A 20,118-nucleotide genomic window follows, 5' to 3' on the forward strand; every position below is an offset into this window, starting at 1 on the left:
TCAGATCTGAGTGTGAGGGGAGACAACCCCTCAGATCTGAGTGTGAGGGGAAGACAACCCCTCAGATCTGAATGTGAGGTGAACAAAACCCCCCAAATTTGAGTGTGAGGGGAAGACAACCCCTCAGATCTGAGTGTGAGGGGAAGACAACCCCTCAGATCTGAGTGTGAGGGGAAGACAACCCCTCAGATCTGAGTGTGAGGGGAAGACAACCCCTCAGATCTGAGTGTGAGGGGAAGACAACCCCTCAGATCTGAGTGTGAGGGGAAGACAACCCCTCAGATCTGAATGTGAGGTGAACAAAACCCCCCAAATTTGAGTGTGAGGGGAAGACAACCCCTCAGATCTGAGTGTGAGGGGAAGGCAACCCCTCAGATCTGAGTGTGATTGAAAATCAACCCCTGAGTGTGAGGAGAAGACAACCCCTCAAATCTGAGTGTGACGGGAAGACAATCCCTCAGATCTGAGTGTGAAGGGAAGACAACCCCTCAGATCTAAGTGTGAGGGGAAGACAACCCCTCTGATTAGAGTGTGAGGGGAAGACAACCCCTCTGATTAGAGTGTGAGGAGAAGACAACCCCTCAAATATGAGTGTGAGGGGAAGACAACCCCTCAGATCTGAGTGTGAAGGGAAGACAATCCCTCAGATCTAAGTGTGAGGGGAAGACAACCCCTCAGATTTAAGTGTGAGGGGAAGACAACCCCTCAAATATGAGTGTGAGGGGAAAACAAGCCCTCAGTTCTGAGTGTGAGGGGAAGACTACCCCTCAGATCTAAGTGTGAGGGGAAGGCAACCCTTCAGATCTAAGTGTGAGGGGAAGACAACCTCTCAGTTATGAGTGTGAGGGGAAGACAACCTCTCAGTTATGAGTGTGAGGGGAAGACAACCTCTCAGTTATGAGTGTGAGGGGAAGACAACCTCTCAGTTATGAGTGTGAGGGGAAGACAACCTCTCAGTTATGAGTGTGAGGGGAAGACAACCTCTCAGATCTGAGTGTGAGGAGATTCTTATTGTTGCTGGTAAAGAGCTTTTCTTCCGAGGGATTAGAATTGACCCTCACCTTCCTAGGATCAAACCTGATTGGTTCCTATTCTCCACGTGTTGCCTGACTGTTAAGAATTGTTCCGCATCCTTACAATAATAATAATAATAATAATAATAATAATAATAATAGTAATAATTTTAATAATAATTATATTAATATAAGAGAAAGAGAGAGTGTTTGTGTGTATATAAACAGACAGCCAGACACACAGACAGACAGCTAAACAGATAGACAGACAGGCAGGCAGCTAGACAGACAGGCACACACACACATACAGACACACACACACACACACACACACACACACACACACATACAGACACACACACACACACACACACACACACACAAACACACACACACATACACACATACACACACACACACATACAGCCACACCCACACACACACACACACACACACACACACACACACACACACACACACACATACAGACACACACACACACACACACACACACACACACACACACACACACACACACACACACACACACACACACACACACACATACAGACACACACACACACACACACACACACACACACACACACACACACATACAGACACACACACACACACACACACACACACACACACACACACATACACACACACACACACACACGCGCGCGCAGACAATCAAACAGCCAGATAGCCAGATAACCAGACAGACAGACAGACAGACAGACAGACAGACAGACACACAGAAAATCATCTTTCTTCCCCAACACTCGCAAAATTCCATGTCGGATACGCCTCTCTTGTCCTTAATTAGCTGCGACATTGTCGGCAAATCAAGACGAAAATGAAGAAGGAAGAAGGAAAAGAACGAAGGAATAAAGAAGGAATAAGAAAGGGGGAAGGAAAACTAGGGAATAATTATCCCTCGAAGAGAGAGAGAGAGAGAGAGAGAGAGAGCAAAAGAATAGATATATTCTTGACTTAGTTCTTTGTGTTCTTAGTAAAGTGACGTCACGAGATGGGAGTACTTACGAGACGTCAAATTGATGGAATGTTGACGATAGATGGAAGGCTGACGATAGATGGAGAGTTGACGATAGATGCAGGGTTGACGAGAGATGGAGGGTTGGCGATGGATGGAGGGTTGACGGTAGATGGAGGGTTGACGATAGATGGTGGGTTGACGATAGATGGATGATTGACGATAGATGGAGGATTGACGATAGATGCAGGGTTGACGATAGATGGTGAGTTGACGACAGGTAGAGGGTTGAAGATGATGGAGGGTTGACGACAGATAGATCGTTGACAATTGATGGAGGATTGACGACTGAGGGCAATGATGAAGGGGAGATAAACCATTAACGGAGAGGGATAGAGGAAGAATTGAAAAACTGATAACAGGCATGAAGGAACATGTACACGAGCAAGAACTGAAGGACTGGTGGCAGGGATATCAAGCTATCTAACGAGCAGGATGAGTCAGGATAGATTGAGAGGATGCAGCTTGTGTCTCACGTCAGAGCCAGAGAGAGAGAGAGAGAGAGAGAGAGAGAGAGAGAGAGAGGGAGAGAGAGAGAGAGAGAGAGAGAGAGAGAGAGAGAGAGAGAGAGAGAGAGAGAGAGAGAGAGAGAGAGAGAGAGAGAGAGAGAGAGAGACAGACAGACAGACAGAGAGGGAGAGAGAGAGAAAGGAGTAATAACAGTAATATTCTCTGATGGTTGGGAATGCCTCAATCTCAATTAATATCGCCAGGTATACAATACTTGGATGAGGTAATCTGAGAGAGAGAGAGAGAGAGAGAGAGAGAGAGAGAGAGAGAGAGAGAGAGAGAGAGAGAGAGAGAGAGAGAGAGAGAGAGAGAGGAGTAATAACAGTAATATTCTCTGATGGTTGGGAATGCCTCAATCTCAATTAATATCGCCAGGTATACAATACTTGGATGAGGTAATCTGAGAGAGAGAGAGAGAGAGAGAGAGAGAGAGAGAGAGAGAGAGAGAGAGAGAGAGAGAGAGAGAGAGAGAGAGAGACAGAGAGAGAGAGAGAGTATACCAGTGAGCATGAAGTAACTAATTGTAACTCAAATACAAAGTAATTAATTACATTTTTTCCGGTAATTGTAAGTAACTATTGTCATATTAACGTCTACTTTAAATAGCATCATAAAAGTAGTGTACTGTGAATGACTCCCGTCAGAATCATCTAACTGTTCATTATAATGAGTTAGATTTTCATAATTATGTACTAGAGGACTGGTTGTGACTCGTACGTTGGAGTGCGTGCTACCAGCAGTAACAGTCCTGGTTGATCAATCGCTGATCTACCGTGAGACCTGGTCGTAGACCGGCCCACGGGGGGTGTCGACCCCCCGGTACACCTTTCATTTAGACAGCCACATCAACATCCCCTGGGGAGAGTCTTCGGGATAACAAGAGATTTATTTTTCAACTGACTCCCAGAGGGAAGCAGCTAGGACCTGCAACCTTCCCAGTGGGGAGCAGTTACGACCTGCAACCTTCCCAGTGGGGAGCAGTTACGACCTGCAACCTTCCCAGTGGGGAGCAGCTAGAACCTGGAACCTTCCCAGTGGGGAGCAACTAGAACCTGCAACCTTCCCAGTAGGGAGGAGCTAATACCTGCAACCTTCCCAGTATAGATCAGCTAGGACCTGCAACTTTCCCAGTGAGGAGCATCTACGACCTGCAACCTTCCCAGTGGGGAGCAGCTAGGACCTGCACCCTTCCCAGCAAGGAGCATCTAGAATCTGCAACCTTCCCAGTGGGGAGCATCTAGGACCTCCAACCATCCCAGTGGGGAGCAGATAGTACCTGCAACCTTCCTAGTAGGGAGCAGCTAGGACCTGCAACCTTCCCAGTGCGAAGCAGCTAGGACCTGCAACCTTCCCAGAGGGTAGCAGCTACGACCTGCAACCTTCCCAGTGGGGAGCAGCTAGGACCTGCAACCTTCCCAGTGAAGAGCAGCTACGACTTGCAGCCTTCCCAGTGAGGAGCATCCAGAATCTGCAACCTTCTCAATGAGGAGCAGCTAGGATATGCAACCTTCCTAGAGGGGATAAGCTACGACCTGCAACCTTCCCAGTGGGGAGCAGCTTCGACCTATAGCCTTCCCAGTGATGAGCAGTTACGACCTGCAACCTTCCCAGTGGAAAACAGCTAGAACTTGCAACCTTCCCAGTGTAGAGCATCTAGGACCAGCAACATTCTCAGTGGGGAGCAACTAGGACACGCAACCTTCCCAGTGGGGAGTAGCTACGACCTGTAACCTTCCCAGTGGAGAGGAGCTAGGACCTGCAACCTTCCCATTGGGGAGCAGCTACGACCTGCAACCTTCCCGGTGGGGAGCAGCTACGACCTGCAACCATCCCAGTGGGGAGCAGCTACGACCTGCAGCCTTCCCAGTGGGGAGCATCTAGGACCTGGAACCTTGCCAGTGGGGAGCAGCTAGGACCTGCAACCTTCCCAGTGGGAAGCAGCTAGGACCTGCAACCTTCCCAGTGGAGAGCAGCTACGACCTGGAACCTTCCCAGTGGGGAGCATCTAGGACCCACAACATTCTCAGTGGGGAGCAGCTAGGACCTGCAACCTTCCCAGTGGGGAGCAGCTACGACCTGCAGCCTTCCCAGTGGGGAGCAGCTACGACCTGCAACCTTCCCAGTAGGGAGCAGCTACGACCTGCAACCATCCCAGTGGGGAGCAGCTAGGACCTGCAGCCTTCCCAGTGGGGAGCAGCTACGACCTGCAGCCTTCCCAGTGGGGAGCAGCTACGACCTGCAGCCTTCCAAGTGGGGAGCAGCTAGGACATGCAACCTTCCCATTGGGGAGCAGCTACGACCTGCAACCTTCCCAGTGGAGAGGAGCTAGGACCTGCAACCTTCCCAGTGGGGAGCAGCTAGGACCTGCAACCTTCCCAGTGGGGAGCAGCTAGAACCTGCAACCATCTCAATGGGGAGCAGCTATGACCTGCAGCCTTCCCAGTGTGGAGCATTTAGGACCAGCACTCTTCCCTGTAGGGAGCAGCTAGGACCTGCAACCTTCCCAGTGAGGAGCAGCTACGACCTGCAACCTCACCAGTGGGGAGCAGCTAGGACCTGCAACCATCCCAGTGGGGAGCAGCTAGGACCTGCAACCTTCCCAGTTTTGAGCAACTAGGACCTGCAACCTTCCAAGTGGGGAGCAGCTAGGACCTGCAAACATCCCAGTGGGGAGGAGCTAGGACCTGCAACCTTCCCAGTAGGAAGCAGCTAGGACCTGCAACCTTCCCATTAGAGAGCAGCTAGTACCTGCAATATTCCCAGTGAAGAGCAGCTAGGACCTGCAACCTTCCCAGTGGGGAGCAGCTAGGACCTGCAACCTTTCTAGTGGGGAGCAGCTTCGACCTGCAACCTTCCCAGTGGGGAGCAGCTAGAACCTGCAATCTTCCCAGTGGTGAGCAGCTAGGACTTGCAACCATCCCAGTTGGGAGAAGCAACTACCTGCAACCTTCCCAGTGGGGAGCATCTAGGAACTGCAACCTTCCCTGTAGGGAGGAGCTAGGACCTGCAACCTTCACAGTAAGGGGTAGGTAGGACCTGCAACCTTCCCAGTGGGGAGCAGTTAGGACCTGCAACCTTCCCAGTGGAGAGCAGCTATTACCTGCAACCTTCCCAGTGGGGAGCAGCTAAAACCTGCAACTATCCCAGTGGGGAGCAGCGAGGACCTGCAACCTTCCCAGTGGGGAGCAGCTAGGACCTGTAAACTTCCCATTGGGGAGCAGCTACGACCTGCCAGCTTCCCAGTGGGGAGCAGCTACGACCTGCAACCATCCCAGTGAGGAGCAGCTACGACCTGAAGGCTTCCCAATGGAGAGCAGCTACGACCTGCAAACATCCCAGTAGGGAGCAACTTCGACCTGCAGCCTTCCCACTGGGGAGCAGCTACGACCACCAACCTTCCCAGTGGGGAGCAACTACGACCTACAATCTTCCCAGTGAGGAGCAGCTAGGACCTGCAACCTTCCCAGTGGGGAGCAGCTACGACCTGCAAACTTCCCAGTGTGGAGCAGCTAGGACTTGCAACCATCCCAGTGGGGAGCAGCTACGACCTGCAACCTTCCCAGTGGGGAGGAGCTACGACTTGCAACCTTCTCAGTAGGGAGGAGCTAGGACCTGCAACCTTCCCAGTGAGGAGTAGCTAGGACTTGCAACCTTCCCAGTGGGAAGCAGCTAGGACCTGCAACCATCCCAGTGGGGAGCAGTTAGGACCTGCAACCATCCCAGTTGGGTTCATCTAATGCCTGCAACCTTCCTAGTGGGGAGCAGCTAGGACTTGTAAACTTCCCAATGGGGAGCAGCTACGACCTGCCAGGTTCCCATTGGGTAGCAGCTACGACCTGCAACCATCCCAGTGGGGAGCAGATAGGACCTGCAACCTTCCCAGTGGGGAGTAGCTACCACCCGCAACCTTCCCAGTGGGGAGCAGCTAGGACCTGCAACTTTCCCAGTAGGGAGCAGCTAGGACCTGCAACCTTCCCAGTAGGGAGGAGCTAGGATCTGCAACCTTCCCAGTGAGGAGGAGCTAGGACCTGCAACCTTCCCAGTGGGAAGCAGATAAGACCTGCAACCATCCCAGTGGGGAGCAGCTAGGACCTGAAACCGTCCCAGTGGGGAGCGTTTAATAACTGCAACCTTCCCAGTGGGGAGCAGGTAGGACCTGTAAACTTCCCAATGGGGAGCAGCTACGACCTGCCAGCTTCCCAGTGGGGGTCAGCTACGACCTGCAACCATCCCAGTGGGGAGCAACTACGACCTGCAAGCTTCCCAGTGAGGAGCAGCTACGACCTGCAACCAACCCAGTATTGAGCAGCTACGACCTGCAACCTTCCCAGTGGGGAGCAGATACGACCTGCAACCACCCCAGTGGGGAGCAGCTAGGACCTGCACCCATCCCAGTGGGGAGCAGCTAGGACCTGCAACCTACCCAGTTGTTGTGTAACTTAAGTTAGCTCCTGTGTAACTACACTAAGCTCTCCAGTAACTTAATAACGCTATTACGCCCCACTATTCCAAATATTATTTCCCACTTTCTTGCACCTTGTGAAATAACGCACTTGCAACTTCCTGCAACAACTCCTCACAACAAATTCCAATATATTTTCAACTTCTAAGGTCAGTGCCCTTGCTTACATTGCATCAAATGAAGCAACATTTTTGGTGGTCCTGTGAGTTAGAGCGTCATGTGATTTTCGCTCACCATGAGGCGGGCCAAAACGACATGGGTTCGAATCCTGGTTAGTCGCAGTGTTGTTATTGATTTAATACCACTCGTTCGTGGTTACAATAATATATATATATATATATATATATATATATATATATATATATATATATATATATATATATATATATATATATATATATATATATATATATATATATATATATATGCCTTATGACTCTACGTGAATCGGTAATCTTTCTGGATCTCAGGGTAGGGTAGGTAAGATTCGTCAGGAAACAGGACAAGTTTTTCCTGACGCGGGTCTTGATCATATGATGACCCGCCGCTGGAGCTTTTTAGTCATCTGAGGCATTCCGCTGGCTTACCCCCCCCCCCGCACCCCTTGAAAAATTAGGGTCCTTGGCTGATGTAGCAAATATTGTACACGTGTTTTTCATTTATTTGGCCTCTGAGTGAAAAAATGTAATTAATTACATTCTTGTGCATTTTTGAATCAATTATATTTAAATTAACACCCTTACTTATTATTTTCTCTTAATTTCGACATTAGAAAAATTTCAGATATTTGTAGGGAAAAAATTTATTCGCAAAATATTAAGTCAATGTAATATTATTTTTCTGATGGTGTAATTTTAATTGTAATTGTGATTGTAATTAATTTTAAAACACTGAAACCAAAACAATACGTTATGCAGAATCATCACTATTTTGTCGTGACACTTATTCGATTTCCGATTCATTTTTTTAATCGGGCTTTCTTTCTCTTTTTAATTGCATATCCTCTGTGGAAAACTGCCAACCCTAATCACGTGAGATAATTCAGTTTCCGTGATTGCGATGAGGTCTGGGTTTTCTTCCTCTACTCTTTCTTTTAATTCCCGTGTTTTGTTTCATTCCGATTTGGGTGGTGCATATTACTTCGTGGAATGTTGCTGCGTGGCCGCAGATGTATGATTTACAGGGGACGCTTGTGGATGTGGAAGACGCTAATGAATGTTGAGCACGCTAGTGGATGTGGGAGACGCTGGTGGATGTGGGGAGACGCTGGTGGATGCGGGGATGTGGGGAGACGTTGGTGGATGTGGGGAGGCGCTGGTGAATGTGAGGAGACGCTAGTGGATGTGGAGAGACGCTGGTGGATGTAGGGAGACACTAGTGGATGTGGTAAACATTGGTGAATGTGCTAAAGACTGGTGGATGTGGGAGACGCTTGTGCATGTGGGAGACGCTGGTGGATGTGGGAGACGCTGATGGACATATGAGACGCTGGTGGATGTATAAGACAGTGGGTGGGAACAGCAAGGCTTTTTCTCCTAACACTGAGAGTGTAGTAGAACTTAAAAAATGCAGTGGGACTAGTGTGTGAGTGTGTACTCACCTAGTTGTGGCTGCTGGTGTCGAGTCACAGCTCCTGGCTGTGTGTGTGTGTGTGTGTGTGTGTGTGTGTGTGTGTGTGTGTGTGTGTGTGTGTGTATGTGTGTGTGTGATTTGTTAGAGTGGAAATTACATAAGACTTGAAGCATTAGAGAGTTATGAAAGTAGTGGAGTTGGAAAGTTGGGGAATTATGAACGAGACAGGCGATCTTAAATATGCAAGGCAAACCACAGGAGGGTGGAAATCTTTAACTCAAGTACTTTCGCATTTCTCAGTGCGTCATCAGGAGCTACGTAATGTTGCAAGGCTGCAACTGAAGGAGTGAGTGGAAGTTTTTCCTAATAGATCCAGGAGGCCACAGGCCGACCCTGCGCTATTCTGAGAGAATATATATATATATTATATATATATATATATATATATATATATATATATATATATATATATATATATATATATATATATATATATATATATATATATATATATATATATCGTTCTGCTATCTCTGCTCTCCGTTTAATAACTCTCCTCTCCTATTTTTATGAAACATTTGTTAAATGTTGATGAAGATAGGGAAGCTGTGATTTCGTGTATAGGGCAAGGAGGAATAACATCTTGTAGGAGTGAGGAAGAGCCAGTTGTGAGTGTGGGGGAAGTTCGTGAGGCAGTAGGTAAAATGAAAGGGGATAAGGCAGCCGGGATTGATGGGTTAAAGATAGAAATGTTAAAGCAGGAGGGGATATAATTTTGGTGTGGATGGTGCTATTATTTAATAAATGTATTGAAGAGGGTAAGGTACCTAGTGATTAACATAGAGCATGCGTAGTTAATTTGTATAAAGGCAAAGAGAACAAAAGAAAGTGCAAAAAATTATAGGGGAATAAGTCTGTTGAGTATACCTGGTAAAGTGTATGGTAGAATTATTATTGAAAGAATTAAGAGTAAGACGGAGAGTAGGATAGCAGATGAACAAGGAGGATTTAGGAAAGGTAGGGGGTGTGTGGAACAGGTATTTACAGTGGAATATATAGGTGAACAGTATTTAGATAAGGCTAAAGAGGTTTTCATGGCATTTATGGATTTAGCTTTGCTTATGACAGGGTGGATAGGGAGGCAATATGGCAGATGTTGCAAATGTATGGAATAGAAGGTAGGATATTGAAAGCAGTGAAAAGTTTTTACGAGGATAGTTAGGCTCAGGTTAGAGTATGTAGGAGAGAGGGAGATTATTTCCCAGTAAAAGTAGGCCTTAGACAAGGATGTGTGATGTCACCGTGGTTGTTCAATATATTTATAGATGGGGTTGTAAGAGAAGTGAATACGAGGGTCTTGGCAAGAGGCGTGGAGTTAAAAGATAAAGAATCAAACATAAAGTGGGAGATGTCACATTTGCTCTTTGCTGATGACACTGTGCTCTTGGGAGATTCTGAAGAGAAGTTGCAGAGGTTGGTGGATGAATTTGGTAGGGTATGTAAAAGAAGGAAATTAAAAGTGAATACAGGAAAGAGTAAGGTTATGAGGATAACAAAAAGATTAGGTGATGAAAGATTGGATATCAGATTGGAGGGAGAGAGTATGGAGGAGGTGAACGTATTCAGATATTTGGGAGTGGACGTGTCAGCGGATGGGTCTATGAAAGATGAGGTGAATCATAGAATTGATGAGGGAAAAAGAGTGAGTGGTGCACTTAGGAGTCTGTGGAGACAAAGAACTTTGTCCTTGGAGGCAAAGAGGGGAATGTATGAGAGTATAGTTTTACCAACGCTCTTATATGGGTGTGAAGCATGGGTGATGAATGTTGCAGCGAGGAGAAGGCTGGAGGCAGTGGAGATGTCATGTCTGAGGGCAATGTGTGGTGTGAATATAATGCAGAGAATTCGTAGTTTGGAAGTTAGGAGGAGGTGCGGGATTACCAAAACTGTTGTCCAGAGGGCTGAGGAAGGGTTGTTGAGGTGGTTTGGACATGTAGAGAGAATGGAGCGAAACAGAATGACTTCAAGAGTGTATCAGTCTGTAGTTGAAGGAAGGCGGGGTAGGAGTCGGCCTAGGAAAGGTTGGAGGGAGGGGGTAAAGGAGGTTTTGTGTGCGAGGGGCTTGGACTTCCAGCAGGCATGCGTGAGCGTGTTTGATAGGAGTGAATGGAGACAAATGGTTTTTAATACTTGACGTGCTGTTGGAGTGTGAGCAAAGTAACATTTATGAAGGGATTCAGGGAAACCGGCAGGCCGGACTTGAGTCCTGGAGATGAGAAGTACAGTGCCTGCACTCTGAAGGAGGGGTGTTAATGTTGCAGTTTAAAAACTGTAGTGTAAAGCACCCTTCTGGCAAGACAGTGATGGAGTGAATGATGGTGAAAGTTTTTCTTTTTCGGGCCACCCTGCCTTGGTGGGAATCGGCCAGTGTGATAATAAAATAAATAAAAAAATATATATATACATACATAGATATATATATATATATATATATATATATATATATATATATATATATATATATATATGCTGACACCGTCCTTGTCTCCACAGATAGCGTCAGCGGGTGGCAGTCTACGGGCAGAGTGCCGGCTAACACTGGGCACTCACACACTCTCCACTTACAAGACACTTAGAGTGCGAGTCCGTATGATCTCCTACGTCAGTAACTACCACTCCCCAGGTCAGTACCAAGTACTTCCATGGTGGAATACCAAGTCGTTGCAAGGTATAGTACCACCCCAGCCCAGGTAAACACTAGGTAAGGTCCTTCTTGTACTCTCACTAGTACTAACACCGGCGTTCCTTGCAGAGTTCTTCCACTGGTATCCCACTCAAGGTACCCCTTGATTTTTCCTTTTACTAAGAGAATACCAAAGGAGGTATACCTTACCAACAGATTATTGAGATTCTTCTCACTAATTAACCTCTATATTAAATAATCCTAATAACTAACCTCTAAAGTAGTTAACGACTAACCTAAATTACTGTCAATTACTAGAAATTAATTTCGGTTAATAGAGGGAAGAGTATTATTTCCCATTTTACGAAAAATAAAGATAACTGTCAAATTAAATATAGCTAAAACATAAAGTTATTATTAAATAAATAGAGAAAAAAACATGAATAAAAGTCTAAAATTATTAATGACAGTTATTAAAAGGAACGATAAAAAATACATTTAAATGTACAGAGTAAAATTTAGAATAATTTTGCGTCTGTTTTTAAAATGGTGAAAATATCTATTGGGAGAATTTTTTTTGAGAATACAGGCCTATAGCTTATAGGCCTATGGTGGATCATCGGAACCGAAGGGTGAGACTGCTATAGGCTGAGAGAAAATTCCCACAAATGGAGAACCAACTGGTCTGTTGTCTGGGGGAGAAAGCGAAGAATTAGAACAAGCATTAATTCGAAATAATATTAATCTTCTATTGGACGAATCAAATGCGTGTGACTAGCCCCCGAAGCAGCTAGTTTATTGTGCACCTTTAACCATCTTGTGGAAGCTAGTACAAGAGCGTGTGGATGCACAAAAGACCTTGGAACTAAACCCCAAAAGGGGTTTATAAGAGTACTTCTGGATTTATATCCACAGTTGACTTATCTGGTAACTGAACGTAATAACTACGTTATGTATAACGAAGATAAATAACGAAGAAAGCATTAAAATTTAAGGTTCTTATACGTTGACATCAAGTTAGATTTAAGAGAAGTTACGAAACTTCTTGTAAGAAATAATGAGCCGACAATACAACAGACAGACCAACTGAGCTAAAATTAGTCGGGGTGAAACATTTTAAATGTGTCTGATAAGGGATGGTAGAAAGTAAGGTCCTTAAGCACATATCAGTCACCTCAAGAGTTTACGTAGATGAAGGGTTCAGAGAACCGACTTGATAAATTAGACACATGTGCAACACTTGAGTATCTTTCATGAGGAAACATTTCGCCACACAGTGGCTTCATCAGTCCATACAATCTTTTCAAGAGTGATGGACTGATTACATCGACTCAAGGCTGAGGAACTGATTACCTCAAACTCCTCCTGTTCTACACCATTCTCCTTTGAATGGACTGATGAAGCCACTGTGTGGCGAAACGTTTCCTCATTACAGATACCCAAGTGTTGCACATGTGTCTAATTTATCACCCCACTAGTTAATATAATAATCTAAGGGTTCTTCCCTTCACCAATTATATAGCACTAGAATCTAACATATATACTGCTGAGAGACTATTTTCTCAATTTTGCAAAATCTTGTGGGAAAATTGTTTTACTATCAGCCATATTTGTGAAGCAATTGTAATTGTAATTGTAATTGTAATCAAAGAAGCTTATCAGGCTAATTAATATCAAGAGGAGTTTACTCTGGAGTAAATTAAATTATTACAAGTCCGTAAATTATTTACGTACTAGACAAAGGGTAATTTGCCTCTGTCTGTCCAAGGAGTTTATCAGTTATTGTGCTTATTAAAGTGAGATGTGCCTCTGTCTGTCCGGTTATCTGATTTTGTACTATTGTGAAATGTTACTCTGTCTGTCTGTCTGTATAATTTAGCAGTTAATAACGTACTAGCTAGACAGTAACTAAAGTAAAATGTGCCTCTGTCCGTAGAGCTTATCTGGTTTTGTACTAAAAATAAATGTGACTCTGTCCGCACAGGTTATCGGTTATTCATGTACTGGACCTTAACTACTGTAAGTAAAATGTGGCTTGATATGTCCACATAATTTATTTGTATTTTTTTTTTTTTTTTGCCAGTGTAAGTGAAATGTGGCTCTGCGTTTCCGTAGAGTTTATCAGGTATTTACTCACTGGGCCGTGACTAGAGTAAGTGAAATGTGAGTGGGTGTACCCGTAGAGTTTATTGACTATTTACGTAATATACCATCACTAGAGTGATGGTAGAGTTTATCTCATTTTTTTTTTTTTAGTGGACTAGTGGTTCAGCGATTCTCAACCTTTTATGCCCTTTTGACCATATTAAATATCCATATTAAAATATCATCCCCACTTCAAAAGACTATCTGACTCAAACAGTGTATTCCCAATAATTTTTTTATTAACACATCGGCCGTCTCCCACCAAGTCAGGGTGACCCGAAAAAGAAAACTTTATCATCATTCACTTAGCTTTCCAAATAATAAACAAATAATACCAGAAATATTTGATTTTTTCCTCTTAGTGCACATATATTTACATGGATTATTTTTAATAATCGAGTTTTACAAATTTAATAGCAATAGAAAATGATGATGGGTTTTAAAACATAAAAGTTTATATCTATAGATATATATATATATATATATATATATATATATATATATATATATATATATATATATATATATATATATGTATATATATATATATATTACTCAACAGACTAAAGTTACTGAAGCAAACTTCAATAAACAAGAAGTGCAATAGAATGCCAGGGTATTGTAATTTATTTTATTCTGATGAGGATTACAGCGAGGAACCTGTGATTGTTATGTCCTCGTCAGTTCGTGGTTACGCGGAGAACTTTTTGAAAGGGCACAACGCAGCTCATTTTCAACCTCCAATCTGCTTCGTTGTTTCGTTGTCATTTGCAAGAGAGTTGAAAAGACTGGCTCACAACGATATGTTGACACAAAGGGGAGCAATGCACGGATAGCTCTTTCTCTCACTTTTGGGTAGGAATTTCACTTGATGGGCCGAAATCTGTGATTGATTTTTCATGGAACACATCTCTTGGACCCGAATCAGTCTTCAGCTCCAGAAATTCATCTGGACTGTCATCAGGAACTTTTTCAACTGACAATTTAAATGGATTTCGTACTAAATCCACGTCCTCATCGCTGAGTTCAGCCAAACACCGGCTGAATTAACCTTCCATTGCTCTCAAATGCTGCAGAATATAATTTTTTTGCAAATTTCGGAGGCACTTGGTCTTCACCACCAGCAACAAGAATTGATGAGTTTCTCAATTATTGCAACAATTTTCCATCTTGCTCATCAAAACTTGCGAGGAACCCATGAATTTTGTTTGTGTTCCTTCCTGGCATATTAAGATTCAGTTTACTCAGTTGCTCAGAAATGTCAACCAAATAGGCAAGTCGCATGATCCATTCGTCATCATCCAGCCAGACAAAAAAAAAGCTTCCATCTTACTCTTAACTTCAAAAAGCAATTTGAGCTCATCTCTAAGTTCGGATACTCGCTCATTTATATTTACCTTAAAAGCCGTCGAAATTTTGTGTGGAAAAGAAGCAGCTGATGGCCAGCATCCATGTCAGTCCAAAACTGCCTGAAAAATCTGAAGCTGAGAGCTCCTCCTTTGGCAAAATTCATAATCAATGTCTTGAGCTGAGAGCTCCTCCTTTGACAAAATTCACAATCAATGTCTTGAGCTGAGAGCTCCTCCTTTGACAAAATTCACAATCAATGTCTTTAGCTGAGAGCTCCTCCTTTGACAAAATTCACAATCAATGTCTTGAGCTGAGAGCTCCTCCTTTGACAAAATTCACAATCAATGTCTTGAGCTGAGAGCTCCTCCTTTGACAAAATTCACAATCAATGTCTTGAGCTGAGAGCTCCTCCTCTGACAAAATTCACAATCAATGTCTTGAGCTGAGAGCTCCTCCTTTGACAAAATTCACAATCTGGATGTGTGTGTGATGTCAGTGCCTGACGATGGTTCATACTTGTGCAGTTTGCTGTTTCACACAAACTTGAAATCCAGATTTTGTCCCCAGCACAGCTGGTGCTTCATCTGTGCAGCTCCACAGACATTGTCCTACACAAGATTTTCTGACTGGAAGAGAGATGAACCCTTTTCCAAAATATTTGAGGCCTTGGTAGTTGCTTCAAGAGGAGAACCAAAGAGAAACTCTTGATTAATTAAATGAACCTGAGAGAGCATATCTTACAAACATCAGCAACTGGGAACATTATGCCACATCAGTCGAATTATCAAGTTGAACTGAAAATAACCCAAATGCTGAAGATTTGATCTGTATAACTTGATCCTTAAAGTCAATAACCAAGTTGCTGATCCTCTTATGAATATTACTGATACTGAAACCGCACCAAGATTTTCCTCCAATCCATTTCCCTTCAAAGTTTCCACCATTATGAGAGTGCAAGATTTGACCAAAGTTCCCCCAATTGTATTGTTTTTTTCTGTTGTGTTGTCTCCAGTGCTGCGCCATAAGTAACTTCAATAATATTTTGGTTCACTTCTTGGAATATCCCTGTTAAATCCGGCTTCGTCTTTTTAATGTTTAAAAAAAAACTTTCGTTCTCGTCCTTGTGTTGAGGATGAGCATGTTGCAAATGTTGCTTATGTTGAGGATGAGCATGTTGCAAATGTTGCTTATGTTGAGGATGAGCATGTTGCAAATGTTGCTTATGTTGAGGATGAGCATGTTGCAAATGTTGCTTATGTTGAGGATGAGCATGTTGCAAATGTTGCTTATGTTGAGGATGAGCATGTTGCAAATGTTGCTTATGTTGAGGATGAGCATGTTGCAAATGTTGCTTATGTTGAGGATGAGCATGTTGCAAATGTTGCTTATGTTGAGGATGAGCATGTTGCAAATGTTGCTTATGTTGAGGATGAGCATGTTGCAAATGTTGCTTATGTTGAGGATGAGCATATTGCAAATGTTGCTTATGTTGAGGATGAGCATGTTGCAAATGTTGCTTATGTTGAGGATGACCATGTTGCAAATGTTGCTTATGTTGAGGATGAGCATGTTGCAAATGTTGCTTATGTTGAGGATGAGCATGTTGCAAATGTTGCTTATGTTGAGGATGAGCATGTTGCAAATGTTGCTTATGTTGAGGATGAGCATGTTGCAAATATTGCTTATGTTGAGGATGAGCATGTTGCAAATATTGCTTATGTTGAGGATGAGCATGTTGCAAATGTTGCTTATGTTGAGGATGAGCATGTTGCAAATGTTGCTTATGTTGAGGATGAGCATGTTGCAAATGTTGCTTATGTTGAGGATGAGCATGTTGCAAATGTTGCTTATGTTGAGGATGAGCATGTTGCAAATATTGCTTATGTTGAGGATGAGCATGTTGCAAATATTGCTTATGTTGAGGATGAGCATGTTGCAAATGTTGCTTATGTTGAGGATGAGCATGTTGCAAATGTTGCTTATGTTGAGGATGAGCATGTTGCAAATGTTGCTTATGTTGAGGATGAGCATGTTGCAAATGTTGCTTATGTTGAGGATGAGCATGTTGCAAATGTTGCTTATGTTGAGGATGAGCATGTTGCAAATGTTGCTTATGTTGAGGATGAGCATGTTGCAAATGTTGCTTATGTTGAGGATGAGCATGTTGCAAATGTTGCTTATGTTGAGGATGAGCATGTTGCAAATGTTGCTTTTGTTGAGGATGAGCATGTTGCAAATGTTGCTTTTGTTGAGGATGAGCATGTTGCAAATGTTGCTTATGTTGAGGATGAGCATGTTGCAAATGTTGCTTATGTTGAGGATGAGCATGTTGCAAATGTTGCTTATGTTGAGGATGAGCATGTTGCAAATGTTGCTTATGTTGAGGATGAGCATGTTGCAAATGTTGCTTATGTTGAGGATGAGCATGTTGCAAATGTTGCTTATGTTGAGGATGAGCATGTTGCAAATGTTGCTTATGTTGAGGATGAGCATGTTGCAAATGTTGCTTATGTTGAGGATGAGCATGTTGCAAATGTTGCTTATGTTGAGGATGACCATGTTGCAAATGTTGCTTATGTTGAGGATGAGCATGTTGCAAATGTTGCTTATGTTGAGGATGAGCATGTTGCAAATGTTGCTTATGTTGAGGATGAGCATGTTGCAAATGTTGCTTCAACTTTGTTAGTTTCATAATCACTTGACAAAACTTTGCTACAAGTAACATATATCTTTCTTCTCCATTGATGATGATCTATGTGGAAACATTGATGATGATCTGTGTGGAAACATTGATGATGATCTATGTGGAAACATTGATGATGATCTGTGTGGAAACATTGATGATGATCTGTGTGGAAACATTGATGATGATCTGTGTGGAAACATTGATGATGATCTATGTGGAAACATTGATGATGATCTGTGTGGAAACATTGATGATGATCTATGTGGAAACATTGATGATGATCTGTGTGGAAACATTGATGATGATCTGTGTGGAAACATTGATGATGATCTGTGTGGAAACATTGATGATGATCGGTGTGGAAACATTGATGATGATCCGTGTGGAAACATTGATGATGATCGGTGTGGAAACATTGATGATGATCCGTGTGGAAACATTGATGATGATCCGTGTGGAAACATTGATGATGATCCGTGTGGAAACATTGATGATGATCCGTGTGGATACATTGATGATGATCCGTGTGGAAACATTGATAATGATCCGTGTGGAAACATTGATGATGATCCGTGTGGAAACATTGATGATGATCTGTGTGGAAACATTGATGATGATCCGTGTGGAAACATTGATGATGATCCGTGTGGAAACATTGATGATGATCTGTGTGGAAACATTGATGATGATCCGTGTGGAAACATTGATGATGATCCGTGTGGAAACATTGATGATGATCCGTGTGGAAACATTGATGATGATCCGTGTGGAAACATTGATGATGATCCGTGTGGAAACATTGATGATGATCCGTGTGGAAACATTGATGATGATCCGTGTGGAAACAATGATGATGATCTGTGTGGAAACATTGATGATGATCCGTGTGGAAACATTGATGATGATCTGTGTGGAAACATTGATGATGATCCGTGTGGAAACATTGATGATGATCCGTGTGGAAACATTGATGATGATCCGTGTGGAAACATTGATGATGATCCGTGTGGAAACATTGATGATGATCCGTGTGGAAACATTGATGATGATCCGTGTGGAAACATTGATGATGATCCGTGTGGAAACATTGATGATGATCTGTGTGGAAACATTGATGATGATCCGTGTGGAAACATTGATGATGATCCGTGTGGAAACATTGATGATGATCCGTGTGGAAACATTGATGATGATCCGTGTGGAAACATTGATGATGATCCGTGTGGAAACATTGATGATGATCCGTGTGGAAACATTGATGATGATCCGTGTGGAAACATTGATGATGATCCGTGTGGAAACATTGATGATGATGATCCGTGTGGAAACATTGATGATGATCCGTGTGGTAACATTGATGATGATCCGTGTGGAAACATTGATGATGATGATCCGTGTGGAAACATTGATGATGATCCGTGTGGAAACATTGATGATGATGATCCGTGTGGAAACATTGATGATGATCCGTGTGGAAACATTGATGATGATCCGTGTGGAAACATTGATGATGATCTGTGTGGAAACATTGATGATGATCCGTGTGGAAACATTGATGATGATCTGTGTGGAAACATTGATGATGATCCGTGTGGAAACATTGATGATGATCCGTGTGGAAACATTGATGATGATCCGTGTGGAAACATTGATGATGATCCGTGTGGAAACATTGATGATGATCCGTGTGGAAACATTGATGATGATCCGTGTGGAAACATTGATGATGATCCGTGTGGAAACATTGATGATGATCCGTGTGGAAACATTGATGATGATCCGTGTGGAAACATTGATGATGATCCGTGTGGAAACATTGATGATGATCCGTGTGGAAACATTGATGATGATCCGTGTGGAAACATTGATGATGATCCGTGTGGAAACATTGATGATGATCCGTGTGGAAACATTGATGATGATGATCCGTGTGGTAACATTGATGATGATCCGTGTGGAAACATTGATAATGATCCGTGTGGAAACATTGATGATGATCCGTGTGGAAACATTGATGATGATTCGTGTGGAAACATTGATGATGATCCGTGTGGAAACATTGATGATGATCCGTGTGGAAACATTGATGATGATCCGTGTGGAAACATTGATGATGATCCGTGTGGAAACATTGATAATGATCCGTGTGGAAACATTGATGATGATCCGTGTGGAAACATTGATGATGATTCGTGTGGAAACATTGATGATGATCCGTGTGGAAACATTGATGATGATCTGTGTGGAAACATTGATGATGATCCGTGTGGAAACATTGATGATGATCCGTGTGGAAACATTGATGATGATCCGTGTGGAAACATTGATGATGATCCGTGTGGAAACATTGATGATGATCCGTGTGGAAACATTGATGATGATCCGTGTGGAAACATTGATGATGATCCGTGTGGAAACATTGATGATGATCCGTGTGGAAACATTGATGATGATCCGTGTGGAAACATTGATGATGATCCGTGTGGAAACATTGATGATGATCCGTGTGGAAACATTGATGATGATTCGTGTGGAAACATTGATGATGATCCGTGTGGAAACATTGATGATGATCCGTGTGGAAACATTGATGATGATCCGTGTGGAAACATTGATGATGATCCGTGTGGAAACATT

General features: G+C 43.3%; 1 protein-coding gene across 2 annotated transcripts in view; it reads left to right on the top strand.

Moving 5' to 3' along the window:
* The window catches only part of LOC128694108 (uncharacterized), a 361,817-nt gene that overhangs the window by 268,937 nt on the left and 72,762 nt on the right, over positions 1-20,118 (top strand). Inside the window, exon 4 of one of the 2 annotated variants that reach the window (XM_070093486.1) lies at positions 11,171-11,300. In XM_070093486.1, coding sequence (XP_069949587.1) covers positions 11,171-11,300 — 130 coding nt within the window. Of the gene's footprint in view, positions 1-11,170; positions 11,378-20,118 lie in introns of those variants that run through there. The other variant, XM_070093485.1, reaches the window with a different exon arrangement.

Source organism: Cherax quadricarinatus, chromosome 43 (assembly GCF_038502225.1).
Source record: "Cherax quadricarinatus isolate ZL_2023a chromosome 43, ASM3850222v1, whole genome shotgun sequence".
NCBI lineage: Eukaryota > Metazoa > Arthropoda > Malacostraca > Decapoda > Parastacidae > Cherax > Cherax quadricarinatus.